Consider the following 25,573-nt stretch of genomic DNA (forward strand, 5'->3'; position numbering starts at 1 on the left):
GGTGAATTTCAAAAATGATGTGTGAAAAAAAATTCACAAAGGAAATAAACTATATGATTTTTCTTATATGAAATTCAAGAACAGGTCAAACTAATCTATGGTGATAGAAATCAGAACAGTGATTTCCTGTCTTTAGTGGGAACTAACTGGAGGTGGAGATGAGAAAAATTTTTAGAGTGATGGCAATGTTCTAAATCTTAATTGGGATATTGGTTACATGAATGTATATATTTTTTCTATATTTGGGAAGTGATCTTTTTAATACAGGGAATTTATATTCTTTAGAAGTTGGGGACATTTTTCTAATAATTCCATCAAGTAAAAATAAAGGAGAAAGTAAAACCAGGATTTCCCATTTAGGGGAATCACTATACCATATTGGTAAGATTCTTCCAGACAGTATGATCACAGTGTTATGTAAAAATCTGCCTGCAATGCAGGAGACTCAGGTTTGACCCCTGGATCAGGAAGATTCCCCTGGAGAAGGAAATGGCAACCTACTCTAGTATTCCTGCCTGGAACATCCCATGAACAGAGGAGCCTGGTGGGCTACGGTCCATGGGGTCACAAAAGGGTTGCACAAGACTGAGCAACTAAAGAACAACAAATGTAAATAAAGACAGTTCCTTAGCTTATCTCGTACCTGATTATGCAGACAATTTGCTGGCCTGCTACCCTGCGCTTATCTGAGCATAGAGTGAAATGAATCAGAGAGAAGTACCAGGGTGGAGAGAGGAGGTGCCATTTGGCAGGAGTTGTCGGGGTGGAAGAGATCAGGCAAGAGCTTGTCCTCCCATGACAAGAAACTGTCATAAACTGTGTAAGAAGGCTTTGTTAGAAGTTACAGACCCTTCTCCACAGAATAAGGTTCTTTTGTATGTGTGCAGTCTCATACAATCATTTTTGTATATGGTTTTGGAGAGCATCACAAAACTCCTAAGGTTCATTTTCAGGGAAGCCAAGTTAAAAACAAAATAAGCCTGAATTTGAGAAAACAATTTCAATGAACCAAAACAATTTTATAAAACACACCTGTTCATTTTATCATGGATTTAGCTTTGTTCAAGCAATATGATTAACCTAGAACCACCGAGCATCCCCCAGACTTCCTGGTTAAGTACGGCTCCCTATTTCCTCATCGGTGACTACCATTCTCTGTGAGCTGCTGCTATAGATGTAATGAGACAATGTATAGAATGTAATTGTAAAGTGTTGCTAAGTAAATTCAGTGAGGTACTCAAATCCTGGAAATGAACAATATGACTCTCTGCCTTCCCTGATAATGAGTTGAAACATGACCATGTTCCTATATTTTCAACGCCTCTTTATCAAAAGACATGGTCGTCTGGAACTTGTCTAAACATAGGCTTATATGAACTAAGCCACAGTCATGTATAGTTATAATCAAAGAAATCATGTCATGTCTACAGTTTATTAATGAACGAGTAAGAAAAAAAAATTAAGTTTGTGACCATAGCAGAAAAGAATTCCTCAGGTCCATGTCTCAGTACTTAGGACAGTGCCTGGAATGGGGCAGAGACTAAACAGAGAGACTTAATCCTAATGAACTGCTGGATGTTGCCTCATTGCTAGATCATTTCTCTAGAAGGAAGAAAAGGAAAGACCAAAAACTAAACAAACAATAAACTTCACAGAATTTTCTTAGGGGGAAAAAAAGTTTTAATTAATATATTTAGCACAGTTCTCTTTATAAAACATACTTATTTTAATACCCTGAGCAAAAGCCCTGTCATTCATTTCCAAAGACAAATCATTTCAGTGCTCTTCCTTGAAGTGCCTGCATTTTCTTCCTCTGGTCTCAGAGAAGGGCATGGGATGCATGCTTCAAGTCGTCAAGATAAAAGTCCAGGAGGGAGAAGTCCTGTTGCAGTGGGTAGCTGTTTTCATCTAACACAAAGAGGCTCTGCACCTTCAGGACACAAGGTGCCCTGCTGCCCGCCAGCAAGGCATGGAGCAGGTCCGCGGCGACCATTCTGTAGGTGACATCAGAGGGAGGGGCTGAGGAAGAGGAAACACGAGAGCTCTTAGTGTCCCTTCTGAGGGAATGGACATGCTCACATTTAAAGCATTCACTGTTTCCCTTGGTTTCTTAAGTCCCAAAGTCACTGTAAATATCTCTATCCCTACTCTTTCTAGCCATAGGTTACTCTATAATGATGAGGTGCAACTCCTGCTGTTCTGAAGAGAAAGCACAGGTTCAGACTGATGGTGTTTCCTATTATGGCACAGCCACTGGCTTCATAAAACAATACAGGAAAGAACTGAGATTAATCTTTTCCTAAATTAAGCTTGAAACAAAAAGAGCATGTCCATATCAGAAAAGAACTCTTTATGTTTATCTAGTCTATAGCTCTTTTCATGGTTATATATACACATACCATTTGTATAACAGAACCCTGAGTCAGTTACTTAATGAATATCAAAATCTTTTTAAAATATTTATTTGTTTGTGCCAGGTCTTAGTTGTGGCAGGCAGGATCTTCGATCTTCACTGCAGGACCTTTAGTCGTGGCTGTGGGATCTAGTTCCCTGACCAGGGACCCTGTGCATTGGGACCGTGGAGTCTTAGCCCCTGGACCACCGGGGATCTTAAGACCACACGTCTTCCTGCCCCAAGATACAGATGGTGAGGATGAAGATGGAGGAAAATCCCTCTATCCCTGGGGGAGGGGCAGAAAACCATCTTGGATCAAGACCATCAGCAGTGCCCTGCTGCTGGGAGAGGGGTAGGACCACGCAAAGATACTCAACAAAGACACAAGGCGGAGTTTGGCTGCTATGGCAGGAGGGACAGAGTCTGTTAGAAAGCACCACATCCAAGAACCAGACACACAGAGAGCCTGTGTAAGACTACGGCTGGACGAGAATCAAAGAGAATCACTCCTGCCCCTCTCTCTAGGCTGGGATGCAAAAATGACAACCAACGGAGCCTGCGCAACCTGGTGAGGTATAAGAGTGTAAGAAACTCTCTGAGGCCCGGGTGCAGGGTGAAGGATTAAAGCTGACAGTGAAGCAGGAATATTCGGAGGAAACTCTCTGGAGAACCACTCCCCACCATGAGCATGCATAATGCTAGATAATTTGAAGCCAGTGGTGACCTGAAGGTAACCAGAGCAACGCAAATCCAACTCATGGTGTGACAAAATTTACTCTACTCTGCTCACCCCCACCCCCATTAAAAGTCGAAGAAAATAAGCATGCTCACTTTAGGTACAAATACTGTTCACCTCAGTCTGTATTGTTCTATATGCAATGTTCAACATTTAAGCAAAAATGAAAGCCAGAAAAAATAACCCACTATTAAGAGACAGAGCCATCATTAAACGAGATTAACTCATCTGCTTAAAGAATCTAAGATTAATGAGGAAAGGATGGAGTTTGAGCATCTGACAAATGGATCATCTTCATTTTGTTGTTAGCTACTGATGATCAGCCACTGTTGCTGTACCTATCATCAGAGCTGAGGTTCCTGAATATCCACATGACTGACACTGGACAGTCTTCATATGTTTATATAGTGTTGCACATTCATTTACTTGACTGTAAAAAACTAAGGTACTGGTGTTTTCCCTTACCAATTGGAAATTTAGAGTAAGAAGAGATTAGGTACCTACTTCTTTCTCTTCATGTGCTGAGACAGATGTAGAGCAAGTCTTACCTTCCACTTATATAATCTTGTGGTTTTTTTTTTCATTGTATATATGAGAATTCTATTTATTTAAAAAAGTTTTTGTTTTATATTGGAGTATAGTTGATTTACAATGTTGTGCTAGTTTCTAGTGTCCAGCAAAGTGATTCAGTTAAACATATACATATGTCTATTCATTTTCAGATTCTTTTCCCACATAGGTTATTACAGCGTATTGAGTAGAATTTCCTGTGCTATATAGTCCTTGTTGATTACTTATTTTATATACAGTAGTCTATATAGTCTTGTGTTTCACTCAAGCTAAATTATCCTTCTGCTTATATACATAGGTTATTACAGCGTATTGAGTAGAATTTCCTGTGCTATATAGTTGGTCCTCGTTGATTACTTATTTTATATACAGTAGTCTATATAGTCTTGTGTTTCACTCAAGCTAAATTATCCTTCTGCTTATATACTATCTGTATTCCTGATATGAATGGTTTCACAGAGGACAACCTCTTGATGGCATGTTGTTGACATCTTACCTATTACTCTGTTGAGCCAGTCAGGAGAAATGTTGAGAAGAATCTTCTCTATCAGCTTTGATCCTACATGGATGCAGACCTTACATTTTCCATCAACTATGGTCATTAAAGCTGGCCTACAAAACAGTAAACAGCTCAGGACCATCAAAAAGATTTTCAATTAAAGAAATGTTTACATGTAATATAATTTCAAAAATCAGTTTTATAAAAAAAATATTTATTTATTTATTTATTTTGGCTGCACTGGGTCCTTGTTGCTGTGCAAAGGCTTTCTCTGGTTGCGGTGAGTAGGGGCTACTCTCTAGGTGTGCTGTGTGGGCTTCTCATTGCTATGGCTTCTCTTGTTTTGGAGCACAAACTCTAGTGCATGTTGGCTTCAGTAATTACCACACACAGGCTGAGTTGCCCCGAGGCATTTGGGATCTTCCCAGGCCAGGGATCAAACTGGTGTCCCTTGCAATGTGGATTCTTAACCACTGAACCACCAGGGAAGCCCAAATCACTGGGTTTTTCTGCAGAGTTAATTTTACTTCCTAAAACAACACTATGATGTCCTGAAAAACCCTAGAAATGAAGGGCTTTTATTTTAAAGAATTTCAAGTGATAAATTAATAGATTTTATTTATTTCATATTCATTTTAAATTTTCAGATACTAATATAAGAAGACATAATTTTACCCTATTGTGCAAATTACTTTTAGAGATAAAGATGATAATCACATATTTCACAATCACAAGTTATTTTTTTCCACTGGATTCTTTACCATAAAAAAAACTGTTCTGTATGTCACTAAATAAAGACAAAGGAGTAGACACAAACCATGATATACTCTAAAGAACAAACAATATGAACAAAATGACATGAGTAAAATTATTCTGTTTACTTTTAAAGAAAGGGATATACCCCTTTTTAAAACAAATTATTACAAAATAAACTGAACAGAATTTAGAAAGACTTACCAGTATAGGGGAATTCAGTGTAACCACTAAAACATGACTATTGATTTTCTCTCTAAAAACTTACTTCCCCCTTTATCCACATGATGATTCTAAGTCCTTTTCTCTTTTTGTAATCTTTCTCCAGGGTATCTCACTTCTTCCATTCTCTTTTTTAAATTTGGATGTGCCATGTGGCACATGGCCCTTCAGTTCCCTGATGAGGGGCTGAACCTGCATCCCCTGCATTGGAAGCACGAAGACTTAACCACGGAACCTCCAGGGAAGTCCCTCTTCCTCCATTCTTTATTTCAACAAATACATGCTCAAAACCTTGTACTATTCAGTGTATACACTGGGTATACACTAGTGAGTAAGAGACCTGCTTCCTTCACTCAAGGAACTTCAGAGTTTAGTGGTATAGAAAGACAATTAAGGTTTTCAATAATGGTGGCAAGATGCTTCAGTGGGGACAGAATAGGCTTTTCAACCAATTGTACAGGGACAACTGAATAAAAGGATGAAGTTGGACTCCTTCCTTATACCACATATAGAAATTAACTCAAAATAGGCCATGAATCTACATGTAAGAGCTAACTATAAAATTCTTGGAAGAAAATATAGGAGTAGACCTCCATGATACTGGCTTAGGAAGGATACTTTTCTTAGATATGATACCAAAAGCTCATGCAACAAAAAAGAGAAACAAATAATAAAAACTGACAGCAAGGACATGGAGAAACTGCAACCCTCATTCACTGCTGGTAAAACTAAAATTGTGCAGCAGCTTCAGAAAACAGTTTGGCAGTTACTCAAAAGGAGTAAAAAGTTACCACATCAACCTAGCAATTCTACTCCTGAGTACATGCCCAAGAGAAATGAAAACATGGCCACACAAAAAGCTGTACATGAATGTTTGGAGCAGTTTTATTTATAATAGCCAAAAAGTAGGTACAATCCAAATGTTCATCAATTGATGAATGGATAGATAAAATGCGGTATATCCATATTGTTGTTGTTTAGTCGTCAAGTTGTGTCCAACTCTTTTGTGACCCCAAGGACTAAGCCCTCCAGGCTCCTCTGTCCATGAGATTTCCCAAGCAAGAATACTGGAGTGGGTTGCCATTTCCTTCTCCAGGGATCTTCCCAACTCAGGGATCAAACACGCATCTCCTGTATTGATAGGCAGGGACGCCCATATTATCTGGCATTAAAACAAAATGAAGCACTTGATATATGCTACAATATGGATGAACCTTGAAATGTTTTTAAAAAAAAAGAAGCCAGTCATAAAAGACTGTACACTCTATGATTATTTATATGAAATGTCCAAAGCAAGTACATCTATAGAGCCAGAAAAACTAGTGGGTGCTCTAGGTTGGTGGCAAGGGAGAATGAGAAGTGGCTACTTTGGGGAAGGAAGAGGTGAAGGTGATCTAAAATTGATTGTGGTAACAGTTGCACAAGCCTGTGAATATACTAAAGCCTTGGAATTTGACATTTTAGATGGGTTACTTTGATGGACTGTGAATTATATCTCCATAATCAGGTTTTTTGGAAGACTATGCAAGTAAATGACTCCAGGTGCACACACAGGGCACTTCAACACAGAACAAAGGAGGTGACTAAAAAAAAGTCTCTCTGATGAAGGGCCTCTCTACTAAGACACAAACGAGTCAGCCTTGTGGAGTCAGGCAGGGGGAAAAGCAGGCGAGAAAGCCCTAAGGAGGAAAAAGTCAGAGTGCTAAAAACCTTATAGAAGGCCAGCCAGTATCAACCCAGAGATCAAGGCAAGGAGTGGAGCAGATGAGCGTGACGGGATATGCAGAGTGTGATGGGAAATTCTGGAAAGGTTCTAAAGGAATGGAGTGGTTACTCTGTTGGCTGTGGAGAATGGACTTGGTGGAGACAAGGGGAGGAGGGGACCTTGCACCTGAATCCAATCTTCTTTTTCAGACAAGCAATTTTCAAAGTAAGAGCAAAGTTCATTTACTTATTCATAACAAACATAAATATATGTAAAGAGAAACAAGGCTAATGGATTATGCTTCTATAAATTTTCTTATTTAAATTATTCTATGATAACATGCTGAACATATTTGCATTTGGTTTTTAGATATTGCAGTATTTAGATATAGAAAAGAGCACAAAACACTGATTGCTAATCTGCTATCCTTAATGTTTAGTGTGAAGATGAGAAAACTGAGGTGCAGAAAAGTTAAACATCTTACTAGCTTCCACAACTCAGGGGTTAGATCATATAATTAATTTTAACCTTTAAATTCCAATAATGTGTTAAGATGGGAAAATGAGTTTCTTATGAGCCATTCAGAACTTGGTTAAAAATTAAACCAAGTAAAAGGTTTCTTTAGTATATCTGCTTAAAGACAATAAAGTCCCCCAATTACTGCTTTTTAAAAGTTCCTGTTATGATTACTGGGCAATTTTTGTTTTCATAAATAGCCATTTTTCCATCACTCAGGAGGAAAAAATTTATTCTCTTGGATTAGCTCCAGTTATTTTTCATTAGAAACACTTGATATATGTAACTTTCTGGTCATTTCTAGTCCAATAATAAACATTTCCCATCCAGCTGGCCTGCTTAGTTGCCTTACCTATAGTACATTTTCTTCATAGTAAATGGCAAGCAGCTAAAACATTGTTTGTAGATCTTGTTCTCATCTGTTTGTAGTTCCAATCCACATTTTGCACAGCCAGTGTATGTAATATTGGGAAGAGAAGAAAAAATACTCTTCAGAGAACTGCGAGCATTTAGAGCTATTTTCTGAACTGCTGTAATGGGAAACACTAGCTCTAAAATCTGGGCTTTGATTAGAATCACTCCTGTAAAAGATAAGCAAAAAGAAATATCATAAATTAGGAGGCCAAACCCAAATCTTTAATTTACAAACATGGTTAATTATATGGTTGATTCACAGTTATTTATAGTAAAGGACACTGAGGTCTTGTTGTTGGTCTTCTCTACCCTTTTGCTAGACAATCTTACTCACTTATGGCTTCAGAATTTATTCTAAGGTGTAAGGGGTCATCTGCCTGCAACTAAGAGTAAAGATCTACTTGGCTAACGTGGTTGAAAAGATGGATGTCTGTACCAGGGAGGGCCCCACAGGATCCTGCTCAGTTTCACTACCAGGGACTGACTGTGTGCTGTGCTGTGCCGAGTCCCTCAGTCATGTCTGACTCTTTGCAACCCCATGGATTGTAGCCCACCAGGCTCCTCTGTCCATGGGGATTCTCTAGGCAAGAACTCCCCATGGCAAATGGGTTGCCATGCCCTCCTCCAGGGGATCTTCTCAACCCAGGGATCGAACCCAGGTCTCCCGCATTGCAGGCGGATTCTTTACCACTTGAGCCACCAGGAAAGCCCAAGAATACTGGAGTAAGGGTAGTTCATCCCTTCTTCAGAGGATCTTCCCAACTCAGGAACAGAACTGGGGTCTCCTGCATTGCAGGTGGATTCTTTACCAGCTGAGCTACCAGGGAAGCCCACCAAGGATGGACTATAACAGCACAAAGTTTTCATATGGTTTCCCAACAGGAAGTGTATCTCCAGGGCTTGCAGAAATATTCCCAATCCCCAGCCTCATGCCCCAAATGAAGTGAGGATATATCCTTTGTGCTACTAATCATCAAAACTATAGCCACCTAATTTGTTGTTGTCTATATGGTGTTTATTTTTATTGTTAAATCTAATTCTAGGCCTCTAACCCCAGCAAGTAGATGTTTTATGAAAAAGATATGTAACAGGAATTTCCTGGTCCTGTGGTTAAGACTTTGCCTTGCTATGAGGAGGGTGCAGGTTTGATCCCTGGTTGAGAAGCTAGGATCCCACATGCCTTGTGGCCAAAAAAACCAAAGCAATATTGTAACAAATTCAATAAAGACTTAAAAAAAAAAAAAGAAGATAACAGAGTTGACTCTTCTGTGACACCAACTTAAACATAGCCCCTCTACTGCCTATGGCATTCTTCTTGCAGTGACCATCTTCTTAAGCATGTGAGCCTTCAGAGGCGGGGACAGGAGGGACACATCAGTAGGAAACAGGTTTAGAAACATACACGGCACTGTAACACTACCCAAGATTTCACCAGTTAGTGTAAATCTAGTGTCTTCTGTGGCTACTTACTTCCATTTTTGAAAGTTGCATCAAATTTTTGTTTGATGATGTAAAAATCTGTAAATTTTCTATTATCTGTGTTTATTTTCCAGAAATATTATTAATTTTAATTAACTGTTAGTATTAAAACAGATAATGAATGACCCTGTGGGACCCTCCCAGCTACAGTTCCTTTCTGTCCTCATTTCTTGTTTGTAAGAAATAGGCTTCATTCAGCCTCCTTGATCTTCCCTGAGTTCCAATTCAGTTACTAATCTGGGAAGGGAGGGAATGCAGAAATGAAGAAGGAGCAGTCAAGAAACAACAGTACACCAGTGGGGCAGGGTCCTTCTCAGAAAATATATATAACAGTATCTTTGAGTTCTTCTGCAGGAACAAAGGCCCCCACCCAGGTGGAGGATGGTAACTTCAGGCTAAAAAGCACAAGATTCCTGGAACATTATCCTGTTACCTTACCACCAACCAATCTGAAGAAGTCACATCCTTTCACACCCCAAATATTGCCCATAAAGACTTCTCCCTGAAAACAATCAGGGACTTAGGATTTTTTGAGCGTGAGTTGCTCATTCTCCTTGTTTGACCCTTCGATAAACCTTTTTCTGCTCCAAACTCTGACATTTCAGTTCATTAGGCCTCACTGTGTGTCCAGCACATGGACTTACATTTGGTTAAAGTTAATAATAAATGTTTCCATGTAGAAGCGGGTATATGGAGTTCTCTGAGAATAAATCTCTGTAATTCAATTAAAAAGTGGGGTTTTGTTTTTTAATTTTCTTGGCCATGACTGAGCTCTTAAACCTGTGAAGTCTGACACTAACTTGAAGTAGGTAGCATCAAAATTGAATTGAACTGTACAACACCCAGTTAGTGTTCACAGAGTTGGGAGAATTGGCTGTTGATGTGGAAAACAACAACAAACCATACATTTGATGTCAGAAGTGTTGTGTGTAAAAATAGCTGACACCTGAAACAACTAAAAACTAAACAAAATGTATGAAACAGCAATTCTCAGGACATTAGATATCAGGCAACAAAGGACAGTGATCCCTAAGAGATGAGAAGCAAAAGATGTAAGCCCAGTAACTGCCCCAGCTTATAGACAAGAGTTTGCTGGCTATAGTATTGGAAAGGAGACCCAGGCAGAGCCTGTGGTTTCCCTGAACTGACAGCAGACACAGCTTTGAGTCTGGAAGGCTAATACAGCTAGAGATATCAGAGTTGGTTATTAGACAAGACAAAGGGGAACTCTGGAGAAAACTCTGGAGCACTGCAGAGGGTAACCCCCTTGAAGAATTCAACTGAGTACTGACCAATATATGTAACCAGAGGACAAGAAAAGAACCATCCAAAAGTATTGAACAATCCCTGAAGCTTGCAGAGAGATAGGAATAGTGTCTTCTCCCACCAGCTAGAGTGGAAAATCTCATAATCCATAAGGTATTGGGTAGAGAATTTAGAAGCCGTACTTAAAGGAAAATTCATGGCACTAAACTCCTACATTGGGAAAAAACATGTTACCTCTATTTACACCCTAAGAAATGTAAAAAAAAGAAAGAAAGAAACCCAAGAAAGCAGAAAAAAGGAAAAAAAAAAAAGATCAGAGCAGAAATCAATGGACTAGAAAATAGAAAAATTAATGAATACAAAAGGTAGTTATATGAGCAGATTAATAAAACTGGTAAAACTCCAGCCAAAATGATCAGTTAAAAAAAAAAGAAGGCACAAATTAGCAATATTAGGTAATACCAGTATTACTACAAATTCTATATATATTAAAAGGGATAGTAAGAAAATATTATCACTTTATGCCAACAAACTTTTGTTGTTGTTGTGCCAACAACCTAGATGAAATGAACAAATTTCTTGAAAGATACAAACTATCAAAGCGTACTTAAGAAGAAACAAGTAGCTGGAACATCCCTGTATCTATTAAAAGAAATTGAATTTGAGGTTAAAACCTCCCAATAAAGAAAACTTCAGGCCCAGATAGGCCTGAAGGAGTTCTACCAAACATGTATGGAAGAAACAGATCATTAATCTGTTAGAAATTAGATTAGATTAGAAATTAGATCATTAATCTAATTCTAAATAAACTCGAGAAAAATGAAGACGAAAAACTATACACCAACTCATTCTGTGAGCATTGCTCTAACACCAAAACCAGAAAAAGATATAAGAAAACTGCAGACAAATATCCACCATGATATAGACATAAAAATTCTTGTTAACAGATATTAGCAGTAATTCTCTGGGCTTCCCAGGTGTCTCAGTGGTAAAGAATACGACTGCCAGTGCGGCAGACACAGGTTTGATCCCTGGGTTGGGAAGATCCCCTGGAGAAGGAAGTGGCAACCCACTCCAGTATTCTTGCCTGGGAAATCCCATGGACAGAGGAGCCTGGTGGGCTACAGTCCATGAGTTGCGAGGAATGGGACATGACTTGTCACTAAACAACAACAAGAACAACAAAAAGCAAGAATTCCCTGGTGGTCCAGTGATTAGAACCCAGCACTTTCACTGCTGGGGCACAGGTTCAGTCCCTGGTCAGGGAACTACCCTACAAGCTGGATGCAGCCCCCCCTCCAAAAAAGAAAAAAAGTTTTTTAAAGCTTTTTTTGATGTGGATTATTTTTAAAGTGTTTATTAAATTTGCTACAATATTGCTTCTGGTTTGCATCTTGTTTTTTTGGCCTCAAAGCATGTGGAATTTTAGCTCTCTGACCAGGGACTGAAGACAAGCTCCCTGCCTTAGAAAGGTGACCTCTTAACCACTGGACCACCAGTAAGTCCCCCAAAAGAAGAATTTTTACCCAGAATATAAAGAACTCTCAAAATTCAATAAAACAGTGAAGCCAACTTTTTTTTGGTAAGCAAAAGACTTCAATTGACACTTCATTAAAGAACATATATAGGTGGCAAATTAAGTACATAAAAGATGTTCAATATCACCAGCCAATAAATAAATGCAAGCTGAAATTATGATGACCCATTACTACACATCTATTAGAATGAACAAAATTAAGAAGAATGTCCATACCAAATGTTGAGGTGGGTGTGAAAAAACAGAACTCATACACTGCTGGTGGAAATGTAAAATGGTACAACTGCTTTGGAAAACAGGCAGTTTCCTTATTTTTTTTTTTTTTAGCAGTTTCTTTAACTGTTAAAGTTAAACATAAGCCTACCATATAATCCAGCTATTGATTCAATTCTTGGGTATTTACTCATGAGAAAAGAAAGACTATGTCTGAATAATGTCTTGTACTTGAATGTTTATAGAAACTTTATAATAGCCAAGAACAGGAAACAACCCAGATGTACATCCATAACTGAACAAATAAACAAAGCATGGTATATTTATATAATAGGATAAAGAATGATTTACTGATACACACAACCACATAGATACATCTCAAAGAAACTGATACATCTCAAAGAATTTGCTAAGTTAGAGATGCCAAACAAATGATTCCATATATATAAAAGCACAGAAAATTCAAACTAATCTCTAGTTACAGAAAGCAGATTGACTACTGGAAAGATCAGGGGCAGGGATGAGGGATAAAAAGAGATACAAAGAGGCAGGTGATGATTTCATGACTGTGGTGTTGCTTTCATGGGTTTCATGTCCATACTTACCAATGTGAATGTACACACTTTATTAAATAAGGGTTATCGCCTATATGAAAATTATATCCCAAAAATCCTGTTAAAAAAATTTTTTTAATCTAACATTCTGAACCAATTTGAAAAGCACTAACTGAAATGTCCTAATAACTGCATATGACCCAACTCTTACATTTCTGTGGACGAACCAGAAGAGGGCAGAGCATGCTAGTAAAAAACCCCAAGAAATAGAGTTGAGACTCAGCATGTGATACCTTAGGAGTTTCAACTTAATTTATTTGGGATCAGATTCTTTTCATTAGAAAACTGTAAAAATAATCTTATTTCACTTAAAACAATTCTAGCATTTAATGAAATCTAGACCCTGATGCTGGGAGGGATTGGGGGCAGGAGGAGAAGGGGAGGACAGATGAGATGGCTCGATGGCATCACCGACTTGATGGACATGAGTTTGAGTAAACTCCGGGAGTTGGTGATGGACAGGGAGGCCTGGCATGCTGCGATTCATGGGGTCGCAAAGAGTCGGACACGACTGAGCAACTGAACTGAACTGAACTGAAAGCCACCTATAACAATTCAGAAAATTATTTATGCAAATGGGAGAATAAAGTTAAAATTCACTGTCAAGATCCAAAGTTCCTGAGCTATTTGTAATAACTCAACCTATAAAATCACCAAAAACAGTAATTTTTTTTCAAAAACAGTAACCTTATACAAATTCTGAGGAAAATTTTTCACCAAATTTTTCTTCATTAAAAAATTTAAATTAACTCAGCCATTAAAAAGAATTCATTTGAATCAGTTCTAATGAGATGGATGAAACTGGAGCCCATTATACAGAGTGAAGTAAGCCAGAAAGATAAAGACCAATGCAGTATACTAATGCATATATATGGAATTTAAAAAGATGGTTAACAATAATCCTATATGCAAAACAGAAAAAGAGACACAGATGTACAGAACAGACTTTTAGACTCTGTGGGAGGAGGCGAGGGTGGGGTGTTCAGAGAGAACAGCATTGAAACGAGTATACTATCAAGGGTGAAACAGATCACCAGCCCAGGTTGGATGCATGAGATGGGTGCTCAGGGTTGGTACACTGGGAAGACCCAGAGGGATGGGATGGAGAGGGAGGCGGGAGGGGGGGTTGAGATGGGGAACACATGTAAATCCATGGCTGATTTATGTCAATGTATGGCAAAAACCACTACAATATTATAAAGTAATTAGCCTCCAACTAATAAAAATAAATGGAAAAAAAATTTTAATTATATAACAATAAACCTGCAGATACATCTCATTTTTTTCAACCTTTATTTTCCCTCTAAATTTATTTGTTATAATAGCCATTGGAAAGCTTTCTATTAGTTTCCAAAACTGATAATCACTGACATTTACTCATTATTGGCATTTAGCAACCCTAACTATAGCTTTAAATGCTGTTTAATTTGTTATACCATCAACCAGGAGTTAGCATCTTTTAGCATCATTTCTGTAGTTAAGAAGCCAATGCAATATAGTGGAAAGTATTGGTATTTCCCACTAAACTTGTAGCAATTTATCTAGTTATTTATTTTTGCTATTTTACTCTCTTCATTTCAAAGTGTATAGCATACTAAACCTAAAACATACTCCTTCTACTACTTCACTCAAAAGAAATTAATTATATTTTTCCCATGGAAATTGTGTGAGTATGTATATAAAATTTATCAGGCATCCTTCCATGTGGTATGCTTCTGAGAATGAAATTTATACACACACTCACACACACACATATTCAAGGTCAGGAAGTATGTTATTACAATATACAAAGCAGTAAGTAAATTCCATAAATTCTATATCAATGTTAATTATTTTTTTTAAAATAGCTGTTTATTTATTTGACTGTACCGGGTCTTAGTTGTGGTATGTGGGATCTAGTTCCCTGAGGAGAGATCAAACCCGGGCCCAGTACAATGGAAGCATGGAATCTTAGCCACTAAACCACCAGGAAATTCCTCAATGTTAATTTTTAACAATCATTTATAGATGATAGTTTAGTAACTTGATAAAATGTTTATCTCAACAGTGATTCTGATTAGAGTTGCTATCCTATTTCTGGCTTATTAAATGATAAGCTACTTATAACTATATGCAAAAAATACTTTTAAGTAACCCTTAATAATTACAAATTAATCTCAAAGGATTATAGGCAGAAAGTCAGGAAGAGGTTAGTATCTACTTCAGCTACTTACAGACATCTCTATTTCACTTTTACATTCAGTTATACATTTTTCCTACAAATGGCAGCTTCTTTGCTTATATTAAAACTAGCAATGTCTTTTACAAATAAGATCTCACCTGAATGCTTTTCCTCTAGGTGTGTTGCTAAATCTGACATCTTCACAAAGGAGGGTATGTTTTTTTGAAATTTTGCTTTAAATGTAATTGCCCTTATATCATCATCAAACAGGCACTCACAGGATGACCATGGTGTTGTATGCAATTCTAGGTTCTCCAGGATGCAATTGCGCTGAACAAAAAGATACTTAAATTCCCAAATATAACCTTAAACAAAACAAACACAAAAAGTTACCAAAAGGAAATTATCTAGGATTAAAACCAGATTAAACAGACTGATCTGATTAAATCAGTTAAATACAACTTTTATCACATTAAGGAATTTGGATATAAAGAGGCAAAAAATGAATGTTGTATTAAGGCAATAAGAATGGTAGAGATAATTTGAACAAAATTTTTTCTAAAGATTACTTGGTCTCCTAAACACTCATAATTTATCATAACCAACTGTTTATTCAGAATAGCAAGCTCTTATTATCTATAGGAAAAGATTTTTTTTTAAATAATGACATAGAAATGGACACATGTTTACCATAACCAATATTACTCAATGATTTTTCAATACCTTAGTTTTCTTATTTAGCTAATTTTTTCGGAACAACAAAAAAAATTTAGATTCAGTTGCTCCTATTTTTAATTCTTTCAGTAACAGTTCTGAACCACAGCAGCACAGACTTTCTCGCTCAACAATCGGACTGTGCTGTGCTTAGTCACTCAGTTGTGTCCGACTCTCTGTGACCCCGTGGACTGCAGCCCACCAGGCTCCTCTGTCCATGGGGATTCTCCAGGCAAGAATACTGGAGTGGGTTGCCATGCACTTCTCTAGGAACAATCAGACTATATATTAATAAATTCAACTTTAAAACTATATTAAAACAAAAATAAGTTTCTTAGTACAAAGTCTTCTAATGACAATTGTCTTTTTATTTTCCCACATACTTCAGGTTATAAATCTAAATCACACATCTCATCCACTTCCTCAGTTTCTCTGGACAGCTATTTTTTGGTGGGAAATTTTAAAACAAGTCAGTAAATCTGTATAGACAGAGCATCGTTAGAAAGAGCTAAAGCATGTATATTCCAAGTTGTTGCTTAAAACCAATCACTATTTTTTAATTTTTTTCCATTTATTTTTATTAGTTGGAGGCTAATTACTTTACAATATTGTAGTGGTTTTTGCCATACATTGACATGAATCAGCCATGGATTTACATGTGTTCCCCATCCTGATCCCCCCTCCCACCTCCCTCCCCATCCCATCGCTCTGGGTCTTCCCAGTGCACCAGCCCTAAGCACTTGTCTCATGCATCCAACCTGGGCTGGTGATCTGTTTCACCCTTGATGGTATACTTGTTTCAATGCTGTTGTCTCAATATCCCACCCTCGCCTTCTCCCACAGAGTCTAAAAGTCTGTTCTGTACATCTGTGTCTCTTTTTCTGTTTTGCATATAGGGTTATCGTTACCATCTTTTAAAATTCCATATATATGCGTTAGTATACTGTATTGGTCTTTATCTTTCTGGCTTACTTCACTCTGTATAATGGGCTCCAGTTTCATCCATCTCATTAGAACTGATTCAAATGAATTCTTTTTAATGGCTGAGTAATATTCCATTGTGTACATGTACCACAGCTTCCTTATCCATTCACCTGCTGATGGGCATCTAGGTTGCTTCCATGTCCTGGCAATTATAAACAGTGCTGCAATGAACATTGGGGTGCACGTGTCTCTTTCAGATCTGGTTTCCTCGGTGTGTATGCCCAGGAGTGGGACTGCTGGGTCATTAAGGAATCTCCAATCACTATTTTAAAACAATTTTCTTGTCTTATTATAGAATACATGCTTAGAAATCACAGGTAAGATAAGCAAAGAAATAAACGGCAGCTATAGTCAACACCTCAAAATAGTATTTTAGTGTCCATGCAGTTTTCTCAATTTGTTTGATTTTTACTTACTATGTCAAATGTATATTTTATATGTCATTAAGTATTATTCTACATTATTTTAAAATACTACATAATATGTCATTGCACAGGTACACCAAAATCTTAAAAATTATTAGTGCTATCCTCTCATGTTTCTTATTTTTCACTGTTATAAATCTAGTACTATGGTAAACTATTTTTAGCTACATCTTAATGCATAGTCATGATAAATTCCTATTAAGTGTCATTGTTAGGCCAAAGGTATCCCAAATTCTAAGGCTTTCATACGTACTGTCAACTGTCCTCAAGAAATGTTGTTCCCCTGAAACTAATACATTGTAAGTCAATGATGGGCTTCCCTGGTGGCTCAGATGGTAAAGAATCTGCCTGCAATGTGGGAGACCTGGGTTCCATCTCTTGGTTGGGAAAATCCCCTGGAGGCGGGCATGGCAATCCACTCCAGTACTCTTGCCTGAAAAATCTCAAGGACGGAGGAGCCTGGCGGGTAGTCCACGGGGTTGAAAAGAGCTGGACATGACTGAGCGACTACACACACACACAAGTCAATTATACTTCAGTTAGAAAAAGAGGGGAAAAAGGGTTGCCAGTTTACATCTTCTATAGTCTACAAGAGTGGTTATTTCCCCATATCTTCTCTACTGATTTCATAGGACAAAAATCAGTTGTTATTATTTTATTTGTCTGCCTTCCATTGCTAGTAAGAATAATTTTTTTCATACATTTATTGGCCACTTTAATTTCTTCTTTGAGGACCTGCCTGTTCACATCTATTGCTCATTTATTCTCACAAGTATTTGACTTTAGATTATGCTATTAATTTCTGACAAAATACAATTCCTTTTCTGGTTTTTCACTTGCATTTTAATTTTGCATATGGTGATTTTCATGTATGGTAGTTTTTGTTACAGCATTTTATTTAACTTACTAACCTTTGGGTTCCAAATGAGTTCACTTATATTTTCTTCTAGTACTTTCTGTTCCTTTTAAAAAGTATTTGAATTTCTAATGCATCCAGCATTTATTTTGGCACAAATATGAAGCATAAGCTTAATTTTTATTTCTTCTCAAATTATTAGATAGATATTTCAAATATATCTACTAATTTTTAAAGAAAAAAATTTTAAAGAAAAAATTTGCTTTAATTTTTAAATTATAAAATAAAATGTACTTTTTATAAAATATTTAGGCAGTAAAAGAAAGGTAATAGGCAAAGTAAGATTGTCTGTGTTTCAATAAAATGGATAATGGGTACTTTAGTTCATTGTATTATTCTGTCTGTATGTTTGAAGTTTCATTGTACTAAAAGGTTTAAAGAATAAATGCAAATTCCATACATGCATAAAATTCAAAATAAAGATATAAAAAAATAAAAACCACATAATACTACTAGAGATGGCTAGCATTTTAGTACCTGTATTTCCAGATTTTTTAAAGTGTATATACATACTTATATATCCACTTTTATTAAAATGAGATCCTATTATACATGAAGTTTTATAATCTACTTTTTTTAAACTAAATATTATATCTATACATCTATCCAGGCTAGTGAACATACATATCTTTGATAGTGAATTTGTGTGTCCACCAGACCACAAATGACCCCACCCCCTTAACTATTCCCTCACCCACTGAAATAAGCTTACATATTCCAACTGGTACTTTGTTTTTTTACCTTTTAGTACAGCATGAGGGACCTTAGTTCCCATGCCTCCTGCAGTAGAGGTGCAGAGTCCTAACCACTGGACCGCCAGGGAATGCCCCAACTGGTACTTTTTGACCCTGTCTTACAGGCCACAGTGGACTGAATCAAATTCAAACTAAGCAATCAGATTCTCTTTACTGGGAATTTAGAAATGGGACTGGTCTCTTAAAAGGAAAAGTAAAACAGGAGCTACAGAGTAACAATGTGCTATCCATAATGTTGAGAAGCAGAGAAAGTCTAGAGAAAGTCTCTACTAAGTAAATAAAGCAAACCCATGGAGATGTTGCCTGGACCCAGAAAGCTTTTCTGTTCCTAGTTCCAAGTCCCCGTGAAACCCATCACTCTTGCCCTATTTACTAGGGGTATACTCCTGTACACTTCCAGTATAGCCCCCTTAATCATTTAAGTTAACCATGACGGAGTTCCAGTGTGAAATTCGAGCCTTCAGTGCCCAAGTTTAAACACAATTTCTCAGTACAGCCAAGGGACTGCACAACCTTCATGTGCAAGCATTTTTACCTGTGTGACTTTTTTCTTATCATTTGAAACAAGCTATTTCCTCCTCGAACTTGCTTCTTTATTCCTTAAAGACAGTGGGAATTTTAAATGGCTGCCTGATCTATATTTTATTCTTCAATCATTTATAAAGAAAGTACCTACTAGCGCAGGCAGTGCTGTGTGATGAGGATACAATGGTGAACAGACTAATCAGGGTGCTCTTAGTCACAAACTTTACAACCTACTGAGAAATTTAGTTAATTATCAAGCAAGCAAATCAGCTGGATCATCTGTTTGTGTTAGGTGGCACAACTGCAACACACAGAGTGACGCGATAGGGAGTGATCATGTATATTCATGTGTGAGGCCTCTCTGGGGAAATGAAGTTGGACAGCCATCTGTGTGGGAGCGCTGGAGGAAAAAGCACTCTAGGCAGGGGAATACATAAATTCAAGATCCCAAAGCAGGAAAAAGTTTGGCGTGTTCAAGAAACAGAAAGGAGTCAAATGCGGGTTAAGCTAGTAAGTCTGAGGGAGACTGAGCAATACCAAGACAATTTGTGATACAATTCTATACACTTCAATCAGGAATTAAGGGTGTGAAGGAATAGCAAACCTCCATGCAGATGTAACTGTGATTTTGCATGAAGCATAATCACAAAGGTTGGGATCACTTGTATTATTCTGTGCTTAATTAGTAATGTCATGAGTGTACTTTATTGTAATCTGTTATATTTTTTAAAATATTAGACTTCTACTAAATGATTTCAGGAGAATATTGCATTGGAAAGGCACTTAGTTCTGAATAGCTTATTTTATGCATACCAAATTATTACCAAGAAGTGTAATTTATGTCCCTAGCCCACCCTCATGAGGACTTTAACTGTAAACAATGCTTGCTGCATATCAGGCATACCAAATTCCTACTAGCAACACATATTTTTAAAAAAACTGGGAATTAATTTCTTACTATTTTTCTCCAAAACATTAACTCTTTTGTCTCTAGTATTCAATAATTACTGCTTGACAATCACTTCTAATTATATCACCTAAATGTGAGTTTGTTACCCTTGGGAACAAGGAAAACAAGGGCCCAGTACACACAGAATAATATAGAGAATGCCTCAAGAAATACTAAATGAATAGACAGAATACTAACAATTTGTGAAAGGAGAATCACTTACTTAAATGATTCTTCAAAATTGGATCTTTGAGGTATTAAGGCAGATATTAAAACTTGAAATATAAATAAATATGCTGAAGAAATGAACAAAGAAACTACACCTTAATTCATGGATTTATAAATTTTCAACATTAACCTAAATATCCAAGAATTATCTAGAGAAAATATACTTCCTCTTCTATTGACCAAATAACTATCAGCTTTAAAGGAATATTCATATTAAGCATGGAGCAATCTGCTTTGCTACAGCTCCACTATAATTGGAATGCCACCTTTGATCTACATTCTGCTCAGCACGCAGCTGACTCATGTTCCTGACCATGACATAGTGGTCAATAATGATGGTTTGTATATCATTGACACATGTTTTTCAGATTTCTCAACCAAACAAATATTTGCCACTGTTTGATCTTAACATGAAAGCCAAAATTCAGACTTATCTCAAATCCTAGTTATGGGCTATTAATGATTAAGAGAGGCAACGTGATAGATCCTATCCTTAGATAATTATTTTGAAATAGAAGTTTGCAAAGGCATATTAACTCTTCCAGGTAAAAAAAGAATGGATCACATACCTAATCAACCTCTGAATTAGTTTAACAGAGTAAAATAACTCAGAAGCTACTAATTAAACTGTCTCTGATTGTTACAACTAAAGGATCTAATATCAAAATGAAGATGTTACACTATTTTATATTGAAACATCAATTCAGTTCAGTTCAGTCGCTCAGTCATGTCTGACTCTTTGCGACCCCATGGACTGCAGCATGCCAGGCCTCCCTGTCCATCACCAACTCCCAGAGTTTACTCAAACTCATTTCCATTGAGTCAGTGATGCCATCCAACCATCTCATCCTCTGTCGTCCCCTTCTCCTCCCACCTTCAATCTTTCCCAACATCAGGGTCTTTTCCAATGAGTCAGTTCTTCGCATTAGGTGGCCAAAGTATTGGAGTTTCAGCTTCAACCGCAGTCCTTCCAGTGAATATTCAGGACTGATTTCCCTTAGGATGGACTGGTTGGATCTCCTTCCAGTCCAAGGGATTCTCAAGAGTCTTCTCCAAAAGCATCAATTCTTTGGCTCTCACCTTTCTTTATAGTCCAACTCTCACATCCATACACGACTACTGGAAAAAAGAGAGCTTTGACTAGGCAGACCTTTGTTGGCAAAGTAATGTCTCTGCTTTTTAATATGCTGTCTAGGTTGGTCATAACTTTTCTTCCAAGGAGCAAGCATCTTTTAATTTAATGGCTGCAATCACCATCTGCAGTGATTTTGGAGCCCAAAAAAACAGTCACTGTTTCCACTGTTTCCCCATCTATTTGCCATGAAGTGATGGGACCAGATGCCATGATCTTAGTTTTCTGAATGTTGAGTTTTAAGCCAACTTTTTCACTCTCCTCTTTCACTTTCATCAAGAGGCTCTTTAGTTCTTCACTTTCTGCCATAAGGGTTGTGTCATCTGCATATCTGAGGTTACTGATATTTCTCTTGGCAATCTTGATTCCAGCTTGTGCTTCCTCCAGCCCAGCATTTTTCATGATGTACTCTGCATATAAGTTAAATAAGCAGAGTGACAGTATACAGCCTTGACGTATACTCCTTTCCCTATTTGGATCCAGTCTGTTGTTCCAATTCCACTTAATTTAATACTTCATAAATGATTAACTGATGCTCTAATGAAAAATATAATCATGGGTCATACTTTAAACATGAACATTCTATGGGTCTAATAGTCCACGCTTTTAAAACAACTGGAATAAAAACCTGGAACACAGTAACTCATTAAACAGTAACACTGTGACTTGAAAGAGTTAATGCGACTCCTCTAACATCTGCCCTATAACCAGAGAGGAGTTTATTTATCAGAGTACCTTGGCTGAATAAAAATTGTAGAAGCATCTCCAGAATTAAATTTTTAAACAAGATTATCCAAGGAAGGTAAGATCTTCAATCTTCACTAAAAAGGTAAAGTAGTATACCTGGGAATAAATGAAAGCTTCTATTTTGCTGCCATTAATTATAGAGGATTATAGATCATTGAATTGTTTACAGGAGGTAAAAAATTGTAACAAGAAACCTGCAAAAGACTATTCAATAATGCTCAATTATATTTCAAACGTTGTCTGATCTCCAGAGTCCCTTCATCTTAGGCTCATAAGCATTAATCATTTACTTATCTATAAATAGATTAAATGCTTTTTGGTGTATTTACCTTTTTTCCTTTGAAGTTGAGGGTACCAGGCTGCTCCAGGACCCCATAATACAAGCACATAATGTTGACCTTGGGTCTGTTCCACTGTTAACATAACTTTCCTTTGCTTCTGTCCTCTATAACTGTATAACGCCTCTGGAAAAGGAAACAAAATATTTAGTTGGCATTACTCTACTGCATGTGGTATCATACTTTACTGTCTAATGATAAATATCTACTGATAACCAAATGGTACACTAAGACAGTCCTGTACTTAAGTTTCTTTTAATCAAAACACAGTTGATCTACAGTATCACGTTAGTTTCAGGTACACAGCAGAGTGATATATATACTCTTCCTTCAGATTTTCTTCCCTATACATTATTATAAAATACTGATACAGTTCCCTGTGTAATACAGTAGGTCCTTGTTATATCTTAATTTTTTTTATAACCTAAAATTAATGAAATACCCAAAATATTTACCTGTCAGTACAGTGATATCAACAACTCTTAGAATTGCATGGACTAGTATGTCTGGCTGAAGCTGCTCCAATTCTATAAATTCTATACTGCTCATTTTCTGAGGATGCCTCTGAGGAAGATCTCTGAGATAGGAATGTTTTGAAGATACATATGCCAGTAAGTCTTGAAGTACAACATTACTAATCATACTGGAATCTAGGAAAGAAAAAAAAAAGACCACATATACAAAAGAGGGAAACAGTATATTTTCTTGATAACATGGCATTTTCTTAGAACTGTATTTTATGTTGCAAAGTGTGATTAAATGTCAAACATTATTTCATTTTTATAAAGTGTGTAGCTTACCCTTGAACCAGTTTAGATGCCAAAATAAGCTTGATGTTTTTAACCAATGAAAATGGAATTATTTATCATCTGCCAAAAAAAAAAAAAACCTGCCCTGTTCCCTTACTTCTCTATTTCATTAACAGTATCATTTTTCTACCAATTAACCAAGACCAATATTTCAGTTTTTTTTTAATCGGGGTATAGTTGCTTGACAATGTTGTGTTAGTTTCTGCTATACAACAAAATGAATCAGCCATATATAAATGCATCAATTATTTTTTTGACTCCTCCATTACCCTGTTACATCCAACCAGCGCCCTAACCCCTGAAATATGATTTGATCATGTCTTCCTCAACTATCCCAACCACCACTATTCCTTCAAGACTGTTAGCATTTCCCATCTGAAACACTCCTAACACCCCTCTAACTGGCCCTCCCAGAACATGTCATGCGTTCTCACTTTTAAGCCTCTGCCCTCACCATATTCACTGGCTACAATGCTATCATTCTCCTCTCTAACCACCCATCTGAATACTACACAGAAAAACAACCATTTGAGACTCCCATAGCTAGGGATACAAAGACACGATCCCAAGGCTGAAGAAATTACCAGCCTAGAGGTTGACAACCAGCACTGTGCTTAGGATATGGGCGACACGTTAAGCGTTCCTAAGAGTGCACCTAAAGACCTGCCCGGGGACGTTGGAAGAGGCTTTCTTTATTGAGGAAATACTTGAGCAATGCTTTGGGAAAATGCCTAAGAAAAGGTTTCTAGGTAGTAACTGAGCAGAAGAATATGTTTCCAGGTAAAGAGAAAGGGTTAGTAATCCTTTATGTATCTCAGATGCTTTTGGTATTCTGATAAAGCATATGGACCCATTGTCAGAATAATATTTTTATAACAACTTCATTGGAATATAATTCACATACATAAAGTTCACCCTTTTTCTTTTTTTTCTGGCCACACTGTGCGGCTTGTGGGATCTTAGTTCACCATCCAGGGAATGAACATCAGCAGTGAAAGTGCAGATTCCTAACCACTGGACCACCAGGGAATTCCCAAGTTTACCCTTTTAAAGTATATATTTCAGTGTTTTTGCTTTTTGTACTTCACAAAGTTGTGTGGCTATAACCATTATCTAATTTTACAACATTTTTATTACAGAGTAATATTTTAAAATTCATTAAATGAAATAGGATAGTAAAACCAATTGTATGGAAATACAGTAATCAAAATATTTTTAAAACTGAGGATAACTTATGTGCCTCATTAAAACATTAAATAATAAGATATAGCAGAGTATGCAGCAACTACTATAACTTCAAAGTATGCCAAAGTATCATGTGGATAAATAATATTCAAGTTATCTCCAACAACTATAATGTGATATGAAAATATATGTGCTTTCCATTGGTGATCGAGTCACAAGTATTGAAAATATTACTATGGGTTATCACCTTATTCATAATGGAAGGAAATGCTAATTTTCAGTAGGCAATTAGTGAAAATAAAGATGTAATACTTATGGTTAACAGAGATGGGGTATGGTGAGGGGGAATTGATGAAGGCAGTCAAAAGGTATAAAGCTTCAGTTATAAGATAAATAAGTACTAGGGGTGTAATGCACAACATGATAAATATAATTAACATTGCTATATGTTATATATGAAAATTATTAAGACAGTGAATCCTAAGAGTTCTCATCACAGGAAAAATATTTTTTTCTCTTTAATTTTATCATCTTTTATCATCTCATTCATATGAGATGATATTCACTTAACTTACTGTCATAATCATTTCATGATGTATATAACTCAAATCATTATGTATTATGCTGTGTACCTTAAACTTCCACAGTGCTGTATGTCAATCATATCTCATAAAACTGGCAGGAAAAAAAAGGGATGTAATATCTTCCCATCCAAGTTTATGAATGCTTTAATGCAGAAGAATCAATTTTCACAGACAAAAGTAGAACATTTTCGGAGGCTAATGA

The 25,573-nt window shown here is 36.8% G+C and overlaps 1 protein-coding gene across 6 annotated transcripts in view; it reads right to left on the reverse strand.

Moving 5' to 3' along the window:
- Positions 1-1,420: 1,420 nt before the first annotated feature.
- The window catches only part of SHLD2 (shieldin complex subunit 2), a 40,858-nt gene continuing 16,705 nt past the window's right edge, over positions 1,421-25,573 (reverse strand). For 3 of the 6 annotated variants that reach the window (XM_043476385.1, XM_043476386.1, XM_043476383.1), the window contains 6 exons: positions 23,249-23,443; positions 22,785-22,919; positions 15,239-15,445; positions 7,749-7,977; positions 4,198-4,313; positions 1,421-2,019 (listed from right to left, as the gene is read on the reverse strand). In XM_043476385.1, the coding sequence (XP_043332320.1) occupies positions 1,820-2,019; positions 4,198-4,313; positions 7,749-7,977; positions 15,239-15,445; positions 22,785-22,919; positions 23,249-23,443 (1,082 nt within the window). In that variant the 3' untranslated portion in view covers positions 1,421-1,819. The remainder of the gene's footprint in view (positions 2,020-4,197; positions 4,314-7,748; positions 7,978-15,238; positions 15,446-22,784; positions 22,920-23,248; positions 23,444-25,573) is intronic. The other 3 variants (XM_043476387.1, XM_043476389.1, XM_043476388.1) reach the window with 3 other exon arrangements.

Source organism: Cervus canadensis, chromosome 8, assembly GCF_019320065.1.
Source record: "Cervus canadensis isolate Bull #8, Minnesota chromosome 8, ASM1932006v1, whole genome shotgun sequence".
NCBI classification, from domain to species: Eukaryota; Metazoa; Chordata; class Mammalia; order Artiodactyla; family Cervidae; genus Cervus; species Cervus canadensis.